At 38.6% G+C, this 22,083-nt stretch overlaps 1 protein-coding gene across 2 annotated transcripts; it reads left to right on the forward strand.

Moving 5' to 3' along the window:
- Positions 1 to 11,428, forward strand: LOC140921437 (ubiquitin-conjugating enzyme E2 U-like). Of its 2 annotated transcripts, none has more exons than XM_073371431.1 (8): positions 1 to 114; positions 281 to 367; positions 1,637 to 1,721; positions 3,235 to 3,327; positions 3,901 to 3,998; positions 5,381 to 5,507; positions 6,596 to 6,997; positions 9,935 to 11,428. In XM_073371431.1, the coding sequence occupies exons 2-8, from the start codon at positions 299 to 301 to the stop codon at positions 10,069 to 10,071; spliced, it is 1,011 nt and encodes a 336-aa protein (XP_073227532.1). In that variant the 5' UTR covers positions 1 to 114; positions 281 to 298; the 3' UTR covers positions 10,072 to 11,428. The 2 variants fall into 2 exon arrangements, with proteins under 2 accessions (XP_073227532.1, XP_073227533.1); XM_073371432.1 differs by having other exon boundaries at positions 284 to 367.
- Positions 11,429 to 22,083: the final 10,655 nt, after the last annotated feature.

Raw genomic sequence — 22,083 nt, forward strand, 5'->3', positions numbered from 1 at the left:
AGGCAAAAATTCAACATGGCGGAAGAGTTGCCCGTTTTGAACACTTTTACTCGCATGTTTTTTTTCATAGAGGAAAATAAGACAAAAGGAGCCAAGATTAGTTAAATTCATTTTGTAAGAGCTTTTAATTTTACACTAGAAAATCATTTTGGTGACAATTATTTTTAAATAAGCTTAAGCTTTGTATTTCTAAGCTATAATGGCCGCGTTGTGACAGACTCTTCAGCTCTGTTATTTTTGTTCGTTTGTTTAAAGTTTACTTTAATTTTATCCGTTTCAGTAGATAAAGTTGAAAAGAATGCATTCAAGAGCTTATTTATTACTGGAGAAAGAGTGGTTTAAGCTTCAAAGGGAAGACCTTCCGTGGGTAAGTTGATCGTGTGTGTAGGTATCGGTGCATTTCACTTAATTTTGTCCCTTACTTAGAGCCAATCCCCTAAAATTAACGAAAGCTTTATTTTGAATCCCAAAATTTTAAGCTGGATTTCATTGTTACCCTCTAAATATATTCATTAACTAAAAGTAAAGATATCTATCCTACAACAATAAACTAACCCAACACTTGTAAGAAAGCAATAAGTAATGTTCATGTACTGTGAACTTATAACTTGACTTTTGAACTGCTGGTCGTTACCCTGCAAGCAGAGTCTCCCGACTTATCTAGGAAGAGCAAAGGAGACTCTGCTCGCAGGGTACTGGCCGTGGAAGGTGAGGTGGTTTACGGTCAAGTTATCCAATTAAAGTTTTAAATAGCTTCCTGGCTTTAAAAACCCATATGGGTTTTAGCCAGGAAACTATATGTGTAAGTATAACTTTGAGCGACTTGACCTTAAACCACCTCAACTCCCAAGGCCAGTGGTTCAAAAGTCAAGTTTTTTTTTTTTTTTTCTAAAACTGGGCATCCACAGAACACTCAGATGCCAACCTGGCCATAAATCCTTGGTCTGTGACAAGGCTGACGGACAGCAAAATTATTTGAATGGAAGGGAAGTTAACCAATGATACATATGTAGTTTCTGATAGCATGCAACTATCCCCTGAAGTGGAGGTAAATATTGATGGATATACCAAGATGCAAAGCATCAAGGTATATATCCAGAACACTAACTGTAAGGGATATATATGCAGATCATCCTCAACCCCATTCCATATACAATATTCTGACTCAATGCATAAGCTGTCTGTGCTCTTGTCCATGTAAATGGACCTCATAGCACATGTTCTTCTGTCCAGAGTCAAAACTCTTTACTTCAAGGGTGCCCTCTTATCCTTCTTTGTCTCGTTTTGTGGAGCATTGTGCTCTTTTGAAATTAAGTTGTAGAACTAAAGAAATAAAGCTTTTAAAGAAGTTTCAGGTGCCATACTTAAGGCACTTACTAGCAGCTGCTGAGAAAATGTTGTTAAACATTCACAGATTTGAGAAAAAAAAATTTCCGCAAAATTGGCCAATTTTTCTGCGAATTTGTGTCTAAAAATCCCGCGAAATTTGACTTCATCTTCCGCGACCTATCAGAAGCCCTGATTATTGGTATTTCATTGTCAGTTATGCCACTGCTTGATCAGCACTGTTCTTTGAGTTATTACAGGGTAGGTTTGGAGTCCTCTGAATGACAGTTATTTCCTTTGACATTATCAGGGGATACAGGCAAGGCCTTTAAATGAGGACAATATGTTTACTTGGGAAGGTACCATAAAGGGTCCAAAGGACACAATGTGGGAAGGTGAGTAGTGTGTGACAGTTTTGGGTTTGCTTTCATTTCCATCAGTCATCAGTCAGAAAAAATAAAAGCATGATTGAAAGAGTCATGTGAAGTACATGCCCGGGGTGGTATAAATATTTTTATTTCAAATAGTTGTGTGCTGCCCAGGGTCTTAAACCCTGACCTTATTTAGGGATGAGACAAATTAAAGTTGATACCCTTTACTCTTCCAAAAAGTGACACCCTCTTTGAGGAAAAAAAGCAAAAACTACCAATTTATTGGCAACACATAAACCTTCATAAATTTGCTTTCCTAATACACTTTTAAAGGGATAGTTCAGTTTGAACAGATGAATTGTTTTTGTGTCTCTGGGCGTTAACACTGTAGGCACTTGAATTTTACCTGATACAATTGTGTACTCTTGTAAGGATCGCATCGGGCACTAATTGGCAACAAAGGCATTAATGATACCCTGATTAAGGATCAAGACCCTTAAAAACCATACCATATTGGACTTCTTGATAGGGCTAAACTCCCTCACTGCAAAACTGAAGGCTGTAGGAGATAGCAATAATGATGTACAAAGTCAAGAATAATTTATGCCTTAGTTACTACAATGTATATACATCTAATAATAATTTTAAACTTAAACAACCAAAGTTATAACCTGAGAAATTCAAACAATTTTCGGATTCCCAGGATAAATACAACCACCTGTAGGACACAAGTTTTTCACGCAAATTTTCCTAATTTGCATGTATTTTCTTGTGTATCTTTGCATGTGTATTTGGAATTTGTGTGCAACATGGCAGATTTCCACGCATGAAACACACGTGTAATGCTGCAATGCCCGTGGCCTGTACTGTACATGTACATTGCATATTGGTCCTGTAATATGATCCAAACTAAGTATGCACATATTAAGAGTTCTGAAACACTTGCTTCTTTTAAGAACCAGGTGAGAAAAGTGGACATTGAGAACCTCCTAAGAACTGTCACCTGTGCAACTCTTGATTAATGGGGTGGGCAGGGTTTCTGAGTTTGTGTGCGTGTTTTTTTTGGGTAGTTAAGTAACTACTATCCAGTCAAAAAAACTTGGAACACTTTCAGTTCTGGGGCATGCACATTCAGTTCCCTCATCCCCATGCAGTGTTGTTGAAAAGCGCAGTTTTGGAAAGCTTGAGAGATTTTCAACTTTGTGAAGGGGGAAGTGGGGGGAATTGACTGAATGTTCCAACTAATTTGCCCGGGGTGGTAGGTGCCCACAATCAGTTTACACTGTGTGTAAGCTAGGCATTTTGACACTTAAATAAAGTGGTAATTATTATTTTATTAAATTGGGCAGACCAGGCTACAGGTATCTATAACCCACCCTTACAGGAATTCGGTATATTTAAAGTATACTTTTAAAGACAATTAAAAGTATACTTTATAAATTTGTGCTTTAAAATGTACTTAAAGTATATTTGTATGAGAGTGTCCCGCTTCCCTCCAGAGTACATGTAATGCCTCTGTGTCTGATCTGTTTGACAGGTGGTGTTTTCAAGTTGTATCTTCAGTTTAGTGAGCATTATAATGGCCAGCCACCAGAAATATTCTTTCACACAATCCCTTTCCATCCAAATGGTGAGCTAATGTGCTTGTTTCTGATGTAAAAAAACCAAAGCAGTGTTTTATGCCTGAAAATAATTATTTTAATCCAGTATCATAAAGATAATAATAAATATTATTCATGTTGTGAGGGTAATTTATTTTGTTCTTTTGTGTATAAGTTCATGCAGTGCTTCAACTGTGCAAATTTATATATGCTGGTACATGCTTGTATTGTTTAAGGTAAAAGAAGTGTACAATACAAGAATTGCAAAGATCTTCCAAAATGAAGGACATGTTTTCTGTTTTGTTATAGTTACTCAAAAAACACTTTAGGATAAACTTAAAAAGTGCTCACAACTGAAACAGAATGTTGGTCGGGTTCATCTTGATTCTTTCCAAAACACGGCATTTTGACCTATTTTTATTTATTCCCATGAGTTTGCCACAATAATAATATTATGCATATGGTGCCTGTACTAATGGGTGCCTCTTTTACAGCACATTCCCACCTCAACTATCTGTTTGAACCAATGTCCATAGTAACACTTGTGATTCTGTAAGTTTTCAGTGCTGTTCTATCATTCATATCAGTCTTTTAATTTTTAGTTGACCCAGACACAGGCCAGGTTTGTGCAGATTTTTTGGATGACTTGAGTTGTTGGAAAGAATGTTACTCAATTCCCTACATGCTACTCAGTCTCCAGGTAGGCAGACATGAATGTTGTTACTGCAGTTTGTTTTCTAAAGTGGGTAAAATTTCTAGCATATTTACATGTAAATGCTGACAAATTTTATCAATGTTGTGGGAGAAAATTAGTATCAATGTTAATCTGTATTGGTGCTGAAAATAATGTTTAGCTTAGTTAGCAAAACATACATATAAAATTATTTGAGTTGTCCATCTGGTCAGTCAGTCTGTCTTTATTGTGTTTCCACAAGAAAGTCACTTAATGTTGCATTACAAATAAGGATTCAGATATAATTATTGAATGATTTTTGAGCTACAAAGCGTGTATTTTGGGAGCACGTAAGATTTGTGATATTTTGAGGAAATGGATGAGTACACTGTATAACTCTAACAGTATTTTTGGCTGTTTTGTATCATAAATATTATGTTACAGGTCAAATCTAAATTCAGGTTAAAATTTTTCAACCAAGTTTGACTCTAAATTTCCTTTGTCTCCTCTAGCCCTAATTATTAATGAAGTAGAGCTAGGAGACAAAGAAAATTGAGAATCAAACCCAGGGTAAAAAATTTAAACCTGAATTTAATTTTGACCTGTAACATATACATCTGATTCTAGTAAATTTTTTCACTTATAAATTTATGTATGTAAATTTGAATCTCCTAGCAATGCCACTGCTTTGAAATCCATATGTACATGTTAAATAGTTTATATTTGCTCTTTATAAATGCACTGCACAGTAGAAAAATTAATCAGTGTGATTGTGTTTATCATGGGATACCTCATTGCACTGCAGAAAGAAAATCAATGCACTGAATATTAAAAAGATCTGTTTCAGCCCCTATAGTGCCAATTCAGCCTGGCAGGCCAAAGTCTGATTCAGGCCCTCCTGGAGCCATTTGAACACAATTTAAGCCAAACAGCCCTATCAAAAGCCTATTCCAGCCCACGCTGCTGCCTATTTCAGCCCTTGGGTCCAAATCAGCTCCCTCCCTCAGGGAGCCAAATGAGACTCAAAAATAGGACTGTATTTTAAGCACTGAAACGGCCCCATTTTTAGGGCTAAAACAGATCTTTCTGACTTACAATGATGAATGTAATGATAATAATATTGTTATACTTGTACAAACAATTGTAAAGTAGGTTGATCACATCCATTTATTAACTACAGTATATAAAAAGAGTTGGTCATTTTGACTGGGTAAAATGAAGCCATTTGAAAATCACCATTTTAATCGTATTGTTAATTTACTAACGGATCTGGTGTATAGTAGTAGAATTGGTGTATAGTAGTAGAAGCTTGTTTCTTGTTTATCTTACGCCATACGTCATATGAAACCTTAACAATGTATATTTTTAAATGCATTTCACGGTATACTTTCAATTTAACTTTGTTTCAGATGCTTCTTCCAAACCCCGTTCTTGAGAATGCTGTAAATGCCAGTGCTGCTCGTATTTTTGCCTCGTCGCCCAGTGGATTTAGACAGACAGTGTTGGACTGTGTTCTTGCCAGTAAGAGGCTGGAAGGTAATACATAATTAATTTAAGATACATTTTAGTATATGTAGAACTCTTTTGTGTGATGTACAATATATATAACTATAATTATAAGTGCAGACGAATTGTTAGAAAATAAAAGTGCAGCAGGGTGCAAAGAAAGTCAGTTTTAGCTTGCCATTCGGGCTGTAGTATGTACTAGCCCAAGAGTCTTTAACTAGCCCCCCAAAAATTTTGATAAGCAGCATTGATTACAGTTCTTCTGTAATTTGAATTTGCCACAAAAATTCACTTGCCCTTTGGGCATAGCCTGTGAACAGGCTCTCTGTTTTGGGATAGGGTGGAAAAATCGCGAGGAGAGAGAAGAAAAAGGGTGGTACCCTTCCCTTGTCTCTCCTGGCGATTTTTTCACCCTTTCCCCATACAGAAAGCCTGTTCACAGGCTATTTGGGCAAGTTAAGAATAGAATTCACGAGCCCTATTGCAAAATCCATGTGGAGTTTACAACAGATTTCTCTCCTAGCACATATTCTTGAATCTGAATGCTGCCAGGTGCCAGTTAGTGCAATTTCAGAGGCTTGTTTAAACAGATCAAATGAAACGCTGGGATGGTGAGGCTAGTGATTTGTGTTGTATGAAATAAATAATATTTTGCCGGCAAGGAACGGCAACTGAGTTCGAGTTTTGCGCGGTTCTAGGGTATTGTTACGAGGCCATAGCATAGGTTGGGGGTACACGGTCCCTTTTTTTTCCAGTAGTTGCTTTTTTCGTGTTTACGCGTCCGACTGTGGTGTTTTCATATTCACCATAACGATGCTAATTCTACATTTGAAAACTGTATAGTTGGTTTGCGCGGTATAAATAAATGTTATTATAAATAAAATAATGTTATGATGAAAGTGTATCATGGGCCTGTCTGCAGACTGACCGATTCGTTCCTCTAAGCGTTTTGTGTGTGTTCGGTCGGGTAGTGGAGGCAAAATGTTAGGCGTTGTTGATAAACTCTGATAAAAATTATATTTGGCATCGGTCAACAGGTACCTTCTGTCTTAATTTCAAAAATGAGGCTATTTGTTAATTCAGCCGTTATGTTTTGTTTGTACTTTACGCCTGTCTAGCTGGCCTAAAACCCCACACGGCGGATGAAATCGATGTGACTCGAATATCACCCAAACTTAATGAACTGCGGCCCGAGAGAACTGAGAGGAAAAAGGTGTCTGGAGTTGGACAAGTCTCGTTTGATGACTATCATGCCATGTGGAGTGGAATTGCAACAACAAAACCAGTGTCTGATGCGTTTAATCCGCTGAGTGAGGTGTTAAAAGCTGATTCAAAGTTACAAGCTACACACTTTGGATTACCACAACAAGAGCTTCAGGAAGAAATACATAAACAGCTTAGTGAACATAACGCTATTATGTACGGCAAATTCGACAGTGGAAAAACAGGGCAGGATCTAGCCGAGCTCAAGTCCACCAAAATTCAGCTACTTAAGCAGATTTATCTTCCGAAACAGCAAGGTGAAGCTAGAGTCTTTACGTTCTTGTCAATGTACAGGTGTATGCACTGTCATGCATCTCTAGTATCTTTTACAGTACCGCTCAAAAGTAAGTTACCGTACTGCAGTCGATTCTTGATTCCTGTATGAATCGATGACCGAGCTGTAACAGTCACTGTACAAATCAAGCTTGATATTTGAAGACACATTTCGAAAAACTTCAATTTTACATTTGTAACAAATAAATCCGCTCGGGCGACACTAGTGTTGCTGGGTGTCAATGTAAAGTTGCCAAGAAACCAGTCAGGGGTGAATCTTTTGTCCTCTCTGTCTCCGGAAACTCGTTCTTGACTCGATTCTCGATTCTCAACTCTCGTAGGAATCGAGAATCATGTAAAGAATCGAGACTTGCAACAGACTGCTAACTTACCTTGAAGCGGTACTGTAAGTACTTGTGAACGTTATTGAAATATTGTTAATATTGTGTAAGCTATATTTCTTTAGGGACGGATCATTAGAAAACTTATGGGGGGGGGGGGGGGGCGGGCGAAGTACAAAAAAATATTCGCGCAAGGGAAAATTAAACGGAAAAAAATTCATGCACGCCTATTAACCCTAAGAAATATTCATGCTATGGCGTAAAAAAATCATACAAGGAATTTGATACAAAAAAATTCCTGCAGCTCGAAAATTCCCCTTCCCCCCCCCCATAACTTTTTTGATGGTCCGTCCCTTAGTAGAGGTATCATATTATTGGGCGTGTGACTATGTTGGAGTGCTGCCTGTCAGGGGATTGCCACTCACCTCCTGTTACAATGTTACCCTGTAGTGTTGCGGATTTCTAGAGTTAAAAAGTGCTTTATTATTTTAAAAACGTTCCGTAATGTACAATGTCGTTCTCTCGTTTATCAAGTATGAATTATCTACCACTAACCTCTGGGTTACTCCAAAGGAGGCTGCCTCTACCTGGCAAAAACGTGTTTATTTCATGCAGATTCCTCAAAAGTTCCTGGCACTAAAAGCGAATGTCAGGCATTGAAGTTACTTGCAACCTAAGTTGTCGAGAAATGGGATACCCATTGCCTCCTGCAGTGTGGTTCCAACTATCAATCATCAAGCCAAAATTTGAGATGAATATGCAGAATATTATCACTAGCGACGGACGAGTGACACCAACCTGAAAAGAATTAATTGTGCTGCTTTTCTACAAGAATGGACCTTATTCGGAATGCCGGCTCATTTTTAAACTGCAAAGCAGTAGCTTTTTTTCTCAAAATCAGTAAAGAAATCGATAAAACGTGCCGTAAGAGTCTTGCGTGCGCCAAGCGCGCCGAGCGTCGAGCGCGAACGTGTGAGGCGAGGGGAAAAAAGCGTCTCTCCCCAGGTCTCGCTCTCTGTTTTCAGCCTCGTTCCAGACCTTTTGTTTGACTGCTCGCGCGTACATGAATACGCAAAAATACGGACTGTTTTGCAGTCTAGCTCATTTTGTGATCATAATTTTATTAACTGCCTGTGTTCGATTGGCTTGCAAACGACACCGCAGGCAATTGCTTGCCTATTATCATAGGTGACGAATTACTCCTTAATTTTGGCGCGAGATTTGTAGTGATATTTGGCATAAATACCATGAGTGAGATTTCAAAATTGTTATACGAAATTTCACGAGCCGTTAGGCGAGTGAAATTTGAGACAATTTTGAAATATCACAAGTGGTATTTATGCCAAATATCACGTACAAATCATGCTATTATTTCTTTATACTACTACCCGCAAAAGGTTTGTAATTTTCACATGTAGGTATTTCAAATTAAGCTGAAATACCACTGCTCTAAGCCAATCAAGTTGCAGAAATTTTTCATGTAGTAGTATAACAGCGTTAATTTGTAATTTCACTTGTGAAATTAAAAAAAATTGCAATGGCAACCTTCCGTACGTCTCAGTGTCAAGATGGCGAGGAAGTTTTAAAATGCCGTGAATGAACATGTCAGGGCACAAAAACAAGCTTCAGAAAACCTCAACACACGAAAGAGTACATCAAGAAGGATTCCAACAGGTATTTTGTCGAAAAATTTTGAAAATTCTGAACTTAAGCCAAATTTAAGGTCTAAACATTTGAGAGAGTGGAGTTCTTATCTCGATCGATACGATCCAGGATAAACATGTCAAAAATTCACGACTGCTAACTTAATTCGTCACCCACGATACTAATAGGTAATCATAAAGGCTCGAAAAGTTATTAGGATTTGGACAAAACGCGCGTGAAATTATTTCCTTATTTCACTCGTTACCATTGGATTACACATACAAACTCGCCGGTTTCAAAATTTCTCTACTAGGGAAAGATCTTGCTCTTGTATCTTTTTGTTTACAGTTGGTCATAATTCAGGGTCTCCACTTATCTTTGTTTTGCTTAGTACGGTTGATGTTGTAGTCCCTTTTTGCTTTGCTTCTCCCGCCCTTTATTGATCAGTTTTATCGCCGACCCATATAGCGGACTTCCTGGGTTTATGATTAGCGATTTTCTCTAATGAATGCACTTTTCGCAAAAACGCACTTTAGCAATTCACAGTGTGTTTACTTCCCTTACTGAAGACAAGTCTGTTATTTCTACGAGTTCATCGGAGCCATCAGGGTTTATTTTGCCAACTGCAAATGTTGCACCCATAATTGCGATGATCTTTACATTTAAAACATGCTTCAGGCAGAAATTCTGATTTTCTTGAAAACTAAGAAACCAAAAGTCGGTGATGTTGCCTCAAAGTTAAGTGACTCTGCTCTATCCTGCATCAAGTCGGTCTTGTATTGAGTCGAGCAATGACAGTTCAGCAATTAACTTAAGGTACCCGTTTTGGGGAGAGATTTATTGTGCGGTCTCTGTTGTGCTCAGATCGTTTACTATTGTTGTTGTTGTGTTTTCCTTCATTTTTTTTCGCCTGATCTTTCTGGCGTTACTTTGCAGGCCTGTCAAGTGTAGATTCCCCGACACCAAGAACAATTACCAATGCGCCCTCACCGTCAACTACAATCGCGAGAGATTTGGAACCCCATGATCGCGAAGTGGAAGAGTTATTAGCGTGGACAAATACCCTGCCTTAGCTACAGCAGTTGTGAACTTTACATTGTAACTAGTTAGACAACATTTTGTACGCGCGCGTACAGCTGAACACACTTTTCAGTCAATTGCCTTGGTTGAGGCTATGAACGCACTCACGCCACCCACAGAAAGACCGTAAAAACTTCACTTGTAGTGATGTTTCTTCTGGCAGGCGCACAAGCAACTCAGAAAGAGCAACAAAATGTAAAGTATTTTAAAATACGTTGTGGTTATCACTCACAATGCACCGTACTTGGAATTGCAATGTGTTTACCATACAGCGATAGATGCAAATTGTAATATATATGTATTTTTGTCTCCAGTCAAGTGTAGATAAGAGAAGATTATTTTAAGTAGAACAATTTTACTAACTCAACATTCGAAGGCTACAGCGCTGCGGTTGAATTTTTCTCCAATGTACTCAGTCGTGGAAAGTAAATTTGTAGCCACTCAAATACAGCGGTAAATAATGTCAAAAATCTGTAAAAAATGTGACTTTTATTTTTAATTGGCGGTGGTCGTGAAACAGAAAGGTCATTCTCTTTTAAAATAATTAACCAGCCTTTGAGTTCAGTGAAATCGCGAGAAACTGTTATTTTGTTGATAGCGTTCGGCCATGTTTGCTAAACAGCATGTTATGGTCTTCAATAGTTTTCTGTTTCGAGCACCTGTAACAATTCCAGTTTTTCCATTGAGCAAATTGGCATTACCCCTACCTTCAATTTTGGATAAAGCAGAATAATTCTTTGCATAACAAACGTAAGAAACTCAGCATGAGTTTCAATTAAATCTAAATTTACTGAATTTCAAATTGTGTTAACACATAAACCATTGAAAGGTGAGAATGGTACTCGCCATTTTGTTTCTAGGAAGTCAATTAGTTTAAATCGTTAAAAATGGTTAAAAAGCACCCGCTGGATAAAAGTGTCGAGTATTTTTCTTTTTCAATTAGCAAATCTCGACATATTCACACAATATTTAAAATTTAGCAGAAAACTTTGAAATTCTGACGTTCATTGGCATTATAATAATAAACTAATTGAGCTTAGCACGTAAAAGCATAAGATAAACTTAAAAGAAATTTCCTCCTTGTAAGACCCCCCTACTATGCTGTTGTCATACCCATGAAAATAAACCGCAAAGTATATGTACCTTAGTATTTGTGATTATAGTACTATATTTTTCCTTTCCTAAGTTAATGTAGTACGCACTTGAGATGCATGTGCACCAAAAATAGTCACTTATTTGATCTGGACTACTTTACGTTGAAAAGCACCACGCGACAATACGCGTTAACGTTCTGTTTTATCACTCTGATCTCTACAAGTTTAATTAAAACTGAATACCACGTTTTTCGTAGGTTCGCCCCCGTGTGATAACTGTAAATTTGTGGCACTTTTAGTGAAACCATTCACGAGTGGTCTAATTTAAGATAACCCAAAAGAGTGAGTGAAAAGAATGGTTTGGGTTTAGCAATGGATCCGCTCAGAAGTAAGAAGAAGAACAAGTACTTTCATTATGGTAAATTCGTCTTATTAACTAAGTCAATAAAATAAATGCGTTTGTCCTACTCCCTATCCGGACTCAGTCAGTATCACAGGCTTATCAGAGAATGGGATCCAGTTTCTTATTGCAATTATTTTCATAAAGCTTAGTTAGGAAAGGGGACTCATCGTTAACGAAAATAGGGCAAATTGAAGAAAGACATTTGCAAGTGTTTATTATCTGTTGAACCTGTCTTTTAACAGCGGACCCCTCAGGTGTAAGTAGGTTAGGAGAATTAACGCTTCGCGCAAATGACGCTTTCGCCTCGCTTGGCTCAAAGCGCCCTGCAATGCAGGCTAATCTTAAATTGTTCTTTTTGTTGATGTCAGAGCTTATTATCTACGGAATTACACTGGGTAGATACCCACGTCCCTGTGATTCGAAAAAACTATGAAAATTTTGATGACACGTCGTCATTTTTCACTTTGGCTGTAGTTTGCTGTATTATCTCCATCCTGGGCTTGGTGATTAGATGTTTTGTTCCTTTTTGTTAAAAAGCAGGAATAAACAAAATACTTAACAAGTATCCTGGGGCGCTCATTTTGAGGATGTTGTTGATGAGGACTCTTAGCTATTATTAAACTTTAGGCAGAATTTAATATTAGAACAAAGTGCGCAGGAGTTTTCAGTTCTATGTGTGCGTACAGATGGTCATGACAGCAGTAACTATTAATAGCGCTGCAAAGTTTCCAGCAAGTTTGGCCGACTTCAATTCCATTTCTTCTATTTTCGGCCGTCTGTTTTGTTAATGTGTCACAGAGTGGAAATGGTGAGTATATAGAGAGGCATTTCAGCTTTTTCAAGTAAGTGATTGAAACCGTACATGCACTTTATATGAAACTGCTATGATATATCATTTGCTTGATTGCAAAAATATGTCCGCCAATATATGAAAGGTCCAGAAATAAAAGGGACATAACCAAGTGAGATTATAACTAGAAATGAACTGAAGCTTGGACCAAAACTATGTTGTAAAGAAGGATCTCTGAGGCATAACTATGCCCTCTAAAGGCGTTAGTTGCAAGGGAAGTCGAGTCGAACTGATTACCATGAAAAAAGACACGTGAAAGAACAGATTTATGTAGAGATAGATTTTTTATAGGTTTTTGCAGGCGTTCGAGTTTGGTAATGTACTATGGTAACGTGCTATGCGCATAGCAGGTTCTAACTTATTTGGATGTTAAATTCCTGTGATAAGGAGTTAAAGAGTATGACTAGATCGTGAAATAGAATTGTAAAAAGTGTATTTCTTTAATGGCTGTTAAATGTATCAACCGTCTTCCCACCGGTTAAAAAAAGAAGGCCCGGTGAAAAGGAGAATAGAAAAACATGAAACTCATTTTTCACAGTGGAACTGGAGGCAGCAGAAAGTAGGGTAGAATACCGTGAACTGAGACGGGCGCGCCAGGGGTAAAGTACAAATATCACCTGCATGTTAGGTACAGAGCCTTGTTTATGAACGGCGAAACTTTTAACGCCTTAAACCTTAAACAAACAATCTTAAAGACGTCGAAAATTAGTTTTGTATTATATTCAACAGAATAATTAACTTCAGAGATGATTAGTTTGAAAGCTTTTTCAAGAGGGCCATTAAACTGGAATAACAACGCATGCGCATATAATATAATCATAGAATCGCTACAAAGCTCTTTATAATTATCCTTTTTTTCTGTAGATTGAGACTGTGAAGTTTTTGATTTTTGCATTGGACATGTCATTTTTGGACAGAAATTTAACAACGTAAATCAAGTAGTTTTCCTTTTCCCTTGGATCTGCTCAATGCAGAAGTGACTTATATTTACGTTAGACAGCTGGTGTTGTGTCAGACTACTCGACGCCAAATTAACGTATTTCGAACTAAACCAAACGGTCAGGTGCATGTCTTTGCCGTTCTTTGATAGCATCACGCACCACGGTTCTTTAATTTTCTCGAAATTTTGTGTTTCTGTTTTCAAAACCCTCAGGTAGCCTGGGAACTCTCACCATTCTTTTGTACTGTTTTTAGCCCTCCTAAAGAAAAGCCTTCGATTTGCTTCGTAAAATAATAATAACTACAAAATAAATGGACGGCTTTATTTAAGGAGGGTTGTACTGACCAGTCTACACTGATAAGCTCATACCCTCGAAAAATATCCTCTATGTCAACTCAGTAACTGAGAAGCTTTTAATTCCACTTGAGAAACAAATAAAAAATATGAAATACCGAAAAAGAGGAACTCCGGAAGTAACCTTAGACTATTAATGTACTTCTTACTACGGGATAAAAAAGGCGGGTCAAACTTGAGCCTCAAAAAACCATACACAAATTTATCAAGTTAGCTTTCCAATTTTTCTTGCAGTAGTTTTGTTTAATGTTCAATCATAAAAGGCTTTTTGCAGGAAACATCTTGGAAAATGTTTGAGAACAATGGCTAATTTAAAGATGCAAAAAACAGCTGTCGTTTTTTTGGAATTAAAAATAACAATAAATAAGTAAACAGTTCATGCAAGTAAATCAATCTAAAGGTTGATTTTGCGTCAAAACCAACCACTTTGCCTATCACATCCTGAAAATCTTTAAATAGCAACCTGACCGTGCTACATCCTATCTAGAATGTTCTCTCACTTAACGCTGTTTTTAATCTAACGTAATACGAAAATATATGAAGTCAACCTGCGATTAACGTGTTCTGTGCAACTATTCCTTGGTAAAGAGAAAAAAAAAAGAACTGATCGGAAGTAAAGACATAACAAAACAACATAAAAATCAAAGTAAAAAGGGGGCTTTTCTTTTGTCATCAATAACACTCTATTATGTACTCTACGAAACATCAGTGACGTCTTTAACAGAAATGTTTGGATATCCAGCCATCATTTTGGTGACTAAGCAGGAGTCGATCGAAACCTGAAACGGAACGATTGCGAAACAACACGCACATGCCATCTTTGAAGCCGCGCATATTAGTTTACTGTTTGACCAGTATTTAGTATTTCATTGGAAACTAACGGCTTAAAAAAGGTTCTTGTGACGATTTGGCAGTCATTTTTTTTCCCGAAAGCATATTGAAACTAATGAGCAGGCCCTCCTTGAGTCAGCGGCCTGGGTTATCATTATTTATTTATTTTAAGAAAGCAAAACCTTTTTGTACGTATAACTAGGAGTTTTGAAGGAATAGACGTACGTACCCTCTTGCATTTTATGGCCGTGGTGAAAATGTCCCTCGTACACATCGTTCGGTAAAAGCGGTAGTTTTCTCTTCTGGCTTAAGAACGACTGGATCTTAAATTTCTCTGTAATGCAAGCCTGGAATGACATGGACGGAGAGCTGACATGTGAGACGGGAACTCCGTTGTTGCTACCATACCAGTATAGAGCTAAGTCATTTCCGTTACTATGGCTTTTGAGCAGGGCGGCGTTTGAAGTTGCTTCTCTATTAGTGCGTCTGTCGCTTTGAAAGTTTCAACATACTATCGATGGCAGTGCTGTGTTTGTTCTTCAGGCGGTATAAAGTTAAGCTGTGCATTTAAAGATTTGCCTTCAGGTTCTTCATATACCACTTGCAGAAACGGTTCTGTATTATCTTCATGAGCGTGGCTAAGATTGTTCAAACCTGGGAGAGGTTCTTACTATCACATCCACATCCAGGGTACTTATGTGTCATGTCGATTAAAGAAACAATTTTTTTGGATGGACAGAGAGAGTGGGGGGGGGGGGGGGAGAAAACTTCATAGACCAGTTATCTGGCAGGAAGGACCGAAAGTACATGTGAACTGTCTATATTACCACATTTTGGCTCATACAAGAAGCGCTGCCTAAAATACTGCGATACAAAGAATTTTTTCAACAAAGTTAGCAGTTTCGAACGATCGCTTTTGCGAATATTTGAGGATAAGAAGACCGAGATATTGTCCTTCTTAAGTATGCGTGGACTTTTGGTACTTACGAATTTTCAAGCGTTTTCGAGGAATGACTCCCAGCTACAGGAAATTGGAGACTTGTTGCGAAGTCGAAGCGTCAATACCAACGGGGCCGTTGGATAAATATCACCAAAAATATTAGATGTATTTTGAACAAGCTAAGAGGTGTACGCAAGATTAGAGTGGCTTCGCTGCTTTGGTAGACCGTATAGTCGTCAATGAAACTCCATAGTAACAAGATTACTGATTGGAGGATTAAACTATACCTTAGGTTCCCCTGATGACCAGCCAAATCGTTAAAGTGTGATAGCCTGGAATGTGTTTGAAAAATACAAGTTGTTTCAACCTTGCAGTTGTATTCTCGTTTCTATACTAGCTTTTTCAAGTTTTAATTTGATACTTAGTACGTATGGAGCAAAAGGCTCAAAAGTTGAATTTCTCCAGTTGCTTAAAGCGAATACAGAATGTTTAAGTGTGGCATCCATATACGAGGTGAGTCAAGGCTATAGCTCTCTAGATCTCTCTACCCGACAACGAAATCCAAGGGTCTTAGATTTCCTTACCGTATTCCTCTCGCTGAGTTAGATGATAAGTGAACGTATTTAAAACCGTTAAATACAAGTGTCATCAAAACTGGTTGAAAATAGGGCTACTCTATTATTTGCTGCCGGCTGAAAAAATAGGGCCTTTGTAATTCATAGCCTAATATTTAAGCAGAAATGCTTGAAGGATTTCGAGAATTTTCTTCGGAGTTGTTAGGAAGTTAAATTCAGCTACCTCAAGTGAGTGATTTCAGCAAAGTTCGGTTCTGGCGCTCTACTTCGACGCCATTAGCTTAAGGCTAAAGGGGTGGAGATTTCTGGTGTTGGATGCCATGTGTAGCTACGAAGTTTTCAAATTCCTCTGACACAAACTGAGGGGCGTTGTCAGACTTAAGGCTGAATTGGATATCCATACCGCGTGGAAAGATTGGCGTTAGCGCTTCTATCATCTTCTGAGAAGTGGTTGAACGCATGATGTTTTCTTCAAAGAAACGGCTGAAGTAATCAACCACCACAAGTAAGTTCTCTTCCCAAGGAAGAGGAGATAAGGGATGAGGGAGTAAGAGATCATGATTAGAGACAAAAGCTGATTCACAAGACATATGCTGACAAGACAGGGGGCGGGAGGGGGGGGGAGGGGGTGCAGCATCATGGTCTCTTTTGGGCCACCAAATTTTGATTCGCATCCGAGTTTTCGTCTTAACAATGCCTTCATGGCCTTCATGTGCTAAGAGCAGTTCTTCACTTTTGAGGCTTTGGGGAATAACAATCCTGGTTCTACGTATTACTATCTTTCCCAGTAAGCAAAGTTCATTTTTCACACTCAGGTAATGAGGCATTTTGCATTGTCACCAATCACCACTTTGTATGTAGTGCCTGACACTACACAGTTCAGGATCTTTCTCTGATTGTCTTCTCTTTCTACTTCCTTTGTAGTCATAGCTACGGGTGTACTTTCTTGTGAAAGTTCTGTAACAAGGTCGGCTTCCTTGCCACTGTAATCTTCCTGATTCACATAATTTAATCTTGAGAGAGCATCTGTGATGTTTGTCTTGCTAGGACTATATATCACTTTAAAGTTTGAACCCTGTAGGCGAAAGATACATAGTTCTATTCCTGCAGATAGCGTTGAGGACTCGTTGTAGATGTACTGTAAAGGCTTATGGTCAGACTCCAGCTCAGCTCAGCTTATGGTCAGTCTCCAACTCTCGACCAAAAACATACAGCTTGAATGTCTGCGACAAGCCCATACCAAGGCAAGGGAATATCTCCTTTCCACATCAGTAAGGATGCATAAGAAATTACTCTCCACAGGCCATCTTGTAGCTATGTGAGGACAGCTCCTATGCCTGTGGGACCAGCATCAGCAACAATGACTGTCGTGCATTCATTGTTGAAGTAAGCAAGTGTTTCTGCTCGTGCTAGCAGATCTTTCCATTAGTGGAAGGATTTCTTCTGGGCGTCTTCCCACATAAACTGTTGGCCTTTTCTCGTCAGCATTCTGAGCGGGAAAACTTGGTAAGAACTTGGCAAAATACTGTACAAGGCTTAAGGAAGATCTGATCTCCGCAATACTCTGTGGAGAATTGGCATTTTGAACTGCAGACACCTTCTCTTTACTAGGAGCGATCCCTTTACTGCTCAAGTCATGTCCAAAGGATGTTAGTTTTGGAGGTCTTAACTGTCACGTTTTCTCATTTAGAGTTAATCCACGTTCTCTGAGACGGCGCAGAACAGCTAACAGATTCTCATCATGTTCTATGATTCCGCATCCATGGATGATCAGGTCGTCAGCAATATTTGCAATTCTTTTACAACCAATCAACACATCTTTGACGATCTTCTGATATTTCTCAGGCTCTAAGGTAATTCCGAACATTAATCCTTGTACTGGAAAAGACCTCGGTGTGTAATGAAGGTTGTAATACAACGTGACTTAGCTTCAATTTCCACCTGGTGGAAGCCCCCCTTCAAATCTAATTTACCGTACACAGTTCACCCATTTAAAGTCATGTAGAACCTCTTCATTCTTCGGGATAGGATGCCTTTCTCTTTCGACTGCCTCGTTGGCTCTTCTCATATCTACACAGACACGTATGTCTCCTTCAGGTTTTAACCAACTCATCTAGTTTCTTGAACCAAAGGGTAATCTTCTGACAGGTTGTGCAGCAGGCTTAACATCTTTGTTCACATGCAATTTACGCTGGAAATTGTTCAATTTACCCACTCCAGAAAACAGATCAGCAAGATTCTTAACAAGGTCCACAGAAGCTCCTTCACTTGTGATTGACTATGCTTGTAGCGAGTTTGGAGGTCCAACTCTCAACAAATTCATCTTCTCAGCTGTATCCTTTCCCAGCAGAGCTTTACCACTGACGACCTTTAACAACAGTAAACTCATCCACACACTTTTCTCCAGACTCTTCACTATGAATTTCACTTTCAAAAGTTCCAACAACCTCGATTGGTTTGGTTTGGCCATAAGCAAACAACTCCTTTTCACACTTTCGGGGCTTGCTCTTCACTCCAAAGAAAGTAGGCCACGGACTTCTATGATTTGTTTCACAGTCGTCCCGCTGGAGTTAGTGGACGATGCTGGAGGAGTCGCTTGTCTGTTTTTTCTCTGCTTCAGTCAGCTGCTATCTTGTTAAATCATTAACCAATTTGGAATATTATCCTCGTCGCCAATGTGACGATTCCCGACAGATGGCACTTGATATACGAGATCAAACTACGCAAACAAACTTTATTCAAACGCCATGATGATCAGCAAGCATGTATCACATGATTCAAAGTGCACATGTCTAGACTTCTGGTAGATTACAACTAACAGTTCTTTTGAAACAATTTTTTTTGCGCTGAGATCTCTCTCGGGTGTGCCGTTATTACCCAATTCCTAAATATCTCGTGAAACTTTCTATAGTAATCAGGTGGCGCATATCCATCACTTAAATTACAACCAGTGACTGAGAAAGTGGCGGCTCAAGAAGCTCTTCTGCCGGTGTATGACATTTGCAGACTGCAGACTGCATGAGGCAGCAAGACTGTAAATTGAATGAAACCAAAAATATCGTAATAAAGGTGGCATCATCATCAACATTACCTTGTTCCGAGAAGTACATGTAAGGCCTAGAAGCGAAGTTTATATTTTTCACGTAAATTACACCGACCTCATTCCTGAAGGAGTTGTTGGCTGTTCTTCTCGTATTGAATTAGAGCAGAATAATGTCTGCCGATGTCTGTCGATGTTCTCGGTCATCAATCCGTAGCAACAGGTTAGCAATTTAGCCTGCACCACAGACGAAACAAAAGTCTGGTTATATAAGTCTGTCTGTGAAACAGCGCTGGAATCCTTATTGTACGGGGGCCCCACCTGTGTACTAGGATTTGAGTATGAGCAATGATTGGCCTGTTAAAAAAGCCATTGTCGATTTGCCTATTTAGAAATTCAAAATGCAGTTCCGGTAATTCGTCGAGTCCAGGTAGGATCTGTTCATTTTAGATTATTTAACATATCCTTAAATACTGCTAAGATGAAATGCGTCATTTAAAAGGTGTTAAATGTCCGTGATCTATCCTAGTTGTTTTTGTGGACGTAACTGTGGTGAGCACGAAGTGCTCGCAATCTAAAAACTCTTTTTTACAGAAAACTACTATTTAGACAGGCATTAGTGGGCATTGCTACGTGTCATTATCAATTCACAATAATCAAAGAAGAATAAAGAATCAACGCAATTAGTGATATGTCGGGTGAGTCAATAAAGAGTCGCGTCGGTGAAGAATAGCCAACAGTATCTTGGAAATGAGGCCAATGGAATTTTGCGCAAAAATATCAACCTTGTTCCCAGGCTATTTTCTCACTTTCACACGATGTTATATATTTGATGGTGTCACCTTTATTAGGAAGATTTTTGGTGTCTTTTAATTTACAATCTGCAATCTGTGGTCTGCAGTCTGCAGTCTGCAGTCTGCAAATGTCATACACCGCTCTTCTACAACCTAACCTACGAACGTCCACTACTTTTCACTACATATCCAACATAAACTGGCCGTTTCTATTTGTCTTTTTTGTAAAGCGTAACAGTACAGGGGACTGATTTGTGGATTCATATTCCCACATGTGACCTTAAGGTTATTTCCTGGTAGCTTCTTTATCACTTCTGAGACTGTGTTGTAGAATTCTGGAGCATCGCTGTCATCTGTGAAGTTCGTTGGATTGTAGCAGCATATAATAGTAGTAGCAGGGTTGCCACTAAAGGTTGCCACCATAATCCGGCTATTCACTACCACAATACCACAATATTGCCCACTAAGGAATTGTCAGCAGAGGGGCTTAGTAGCATACCAACTCCTCCCGCGCCACTGTGCACGGCGTTCCTCCAACACTAGCGAGTGGCCAAGATCCAGCCTTTGCCGACATCAGTATACTGCACGTCCTCACTATCATGAAATTTCCGATGTTCCTGCAGACAAACAACAGACATTTCTTTCTCCTCTGCCAGAGCAGTTAGCTATCCAATCTTCTCATTGGAGATAGCTGCGTCTATTGAAATATCCTATTTACGAGCTCATGTACACACTCTTGCCTACTTTAATTAAATACTTGGGCTAAAAAAACCAAACTTCAATGAGTTTGCTGTCCACCTTGAGAAGATAACTGCCGTCAAAAAACTGCTAAACACTCCTGTGCCCACGCATTTTATTCGTTAGCTGAATTTGACTCCTCCTTGCTCCTCCGCAAAAGGGAACAAAACTCTCTTCCTTCACTATTTATTTATATACACTTGGTTGATAAACTCTTTTTTTATTATTATTAACAGGTATTTAATATGTGCTATTCCCATAAGATATTATCGTATTTCTTGGTATACTGTAATATTGCAAAATAAGTTATTATATATTTTCTGGCCAGAGATTGGCTGAAAACACTGAAATGACGAAGCAAAGTTATTAAAAATTGCGACACCCTTCTAGTTATAAATTACAGCTAAGTCACATGTAATTGTGTTGTGTACCAAGTTGCGACTATGACAGAACAGGTGTCCCCTTACCGGAAGTTCTTAGGGACCATAGTTTGGTATTCGTTACAAGGAGGTGTCCGTTAATCGACTGTCTGCAAATAGCATGGGAGAATTGCCTTTGCACTGAGGTTCATACTTCACCCCTTTCGGTCCATGATTCACACTTATTCAATGATACATACAGTTTTACGTACATCAACTAACACAAAGGGATGTACCTCGTGTGTGTCACTTCTCCTGGAGCGCTTCAGCGAGTGAAACTCTTAGTAGAAGCTAGCATTTTTAAATTATTAAATGCCTTCTTTTATGACAATTTATTTTCGCTTTTATTTATGCAAAAACAAATTAATGAAGGTATTCATAGGAATTGAAATTTCATTTGGATTCAGCCACATTGATATCAAAAAACGTTTAGAAATGAGACATCAGTCATATAGTGTGTTATATCCACTCATCACGTAATTTGAATAGATAAACAATGCAAAAATTGATATTCAAGTTTATATCGTGGCAATCTTATTAACGTTGCTGGAATTGTGAATGAATTCGCGTTCCCTGTTTTGAAAAGAGTTAACTCTCCTTGTTTGTTGTGCGGTCGGTTTTGACGGTAGTAGATACATTTTCTTAAGGGCCACCAAGTATAATCTTCAAAAATATGACATTCGCGCAAGAAAAAAAAAGGAAACTAAAGTATCATTATAGAACATGACGCATGACGTTTAAGAGAGTATCTGCTATAAAACACCTGCTCTTTTGACTGAAACTGTGAGATAAAAAATGGCTTTTTGGAAAGATTAGTTAATGCTGCAAAATTAGCATGTTCACATAAAAAAAGTGTTTCCCAGTGCTAATAGGGTATGATTCATCCGACATTTGTTGATTGCGAACCTGTGCTGCTTTGCAGGAGGTCCATTTTGAATGCACTATGAACCGTGTGTTCGTGACGCTTCCAAAACTAAACTGATTCGCTTGGTTTACCTATTCCTCAATTCTGAGCAACCGCTGAACT

The sequence above is a fragment of the Porites lutea genome, chromosome 12 (assembly GCF_958299795.1).
Source record: "Porites lutea chromosome 12, jaPorLute2.1, whole genome shotgun sequence".
Taxonomy (NCBI): Eukaryota; Metazoa; Cnidaria; class Anthozoa; order Scleractinia; family Poritidae; genus Porites; species Porites lutea.

What these genes read in the sequence shown, in the direction of transcription:
- LOC140921437 (XM_073371431.1), top strand. Translation starts at nt 299, where the DNA reads ATGCATTCAAGAGCTTATTTATTACTGGAGAAAGAGTGGTTTAAGCTT. An exon ending in ACATGCTACTCAGTCTCCAG is followed by an intron (nt 3,999 to 5,380) that starts GTAGGCAGACAT and finishes ACTTTGTTTCAG; the next exon opens with ATGCTTCTTCCAAACCCCGT. An exon ending in TTATCTTCCGAAACAGCAAG is followed by an intron (nt 6,998 to 9,934) that starts GTGAAGCTAGAG and finishes GTTACTTTGCAG; the next exon opens with GCCTGTCAAGTGTAGATTCC.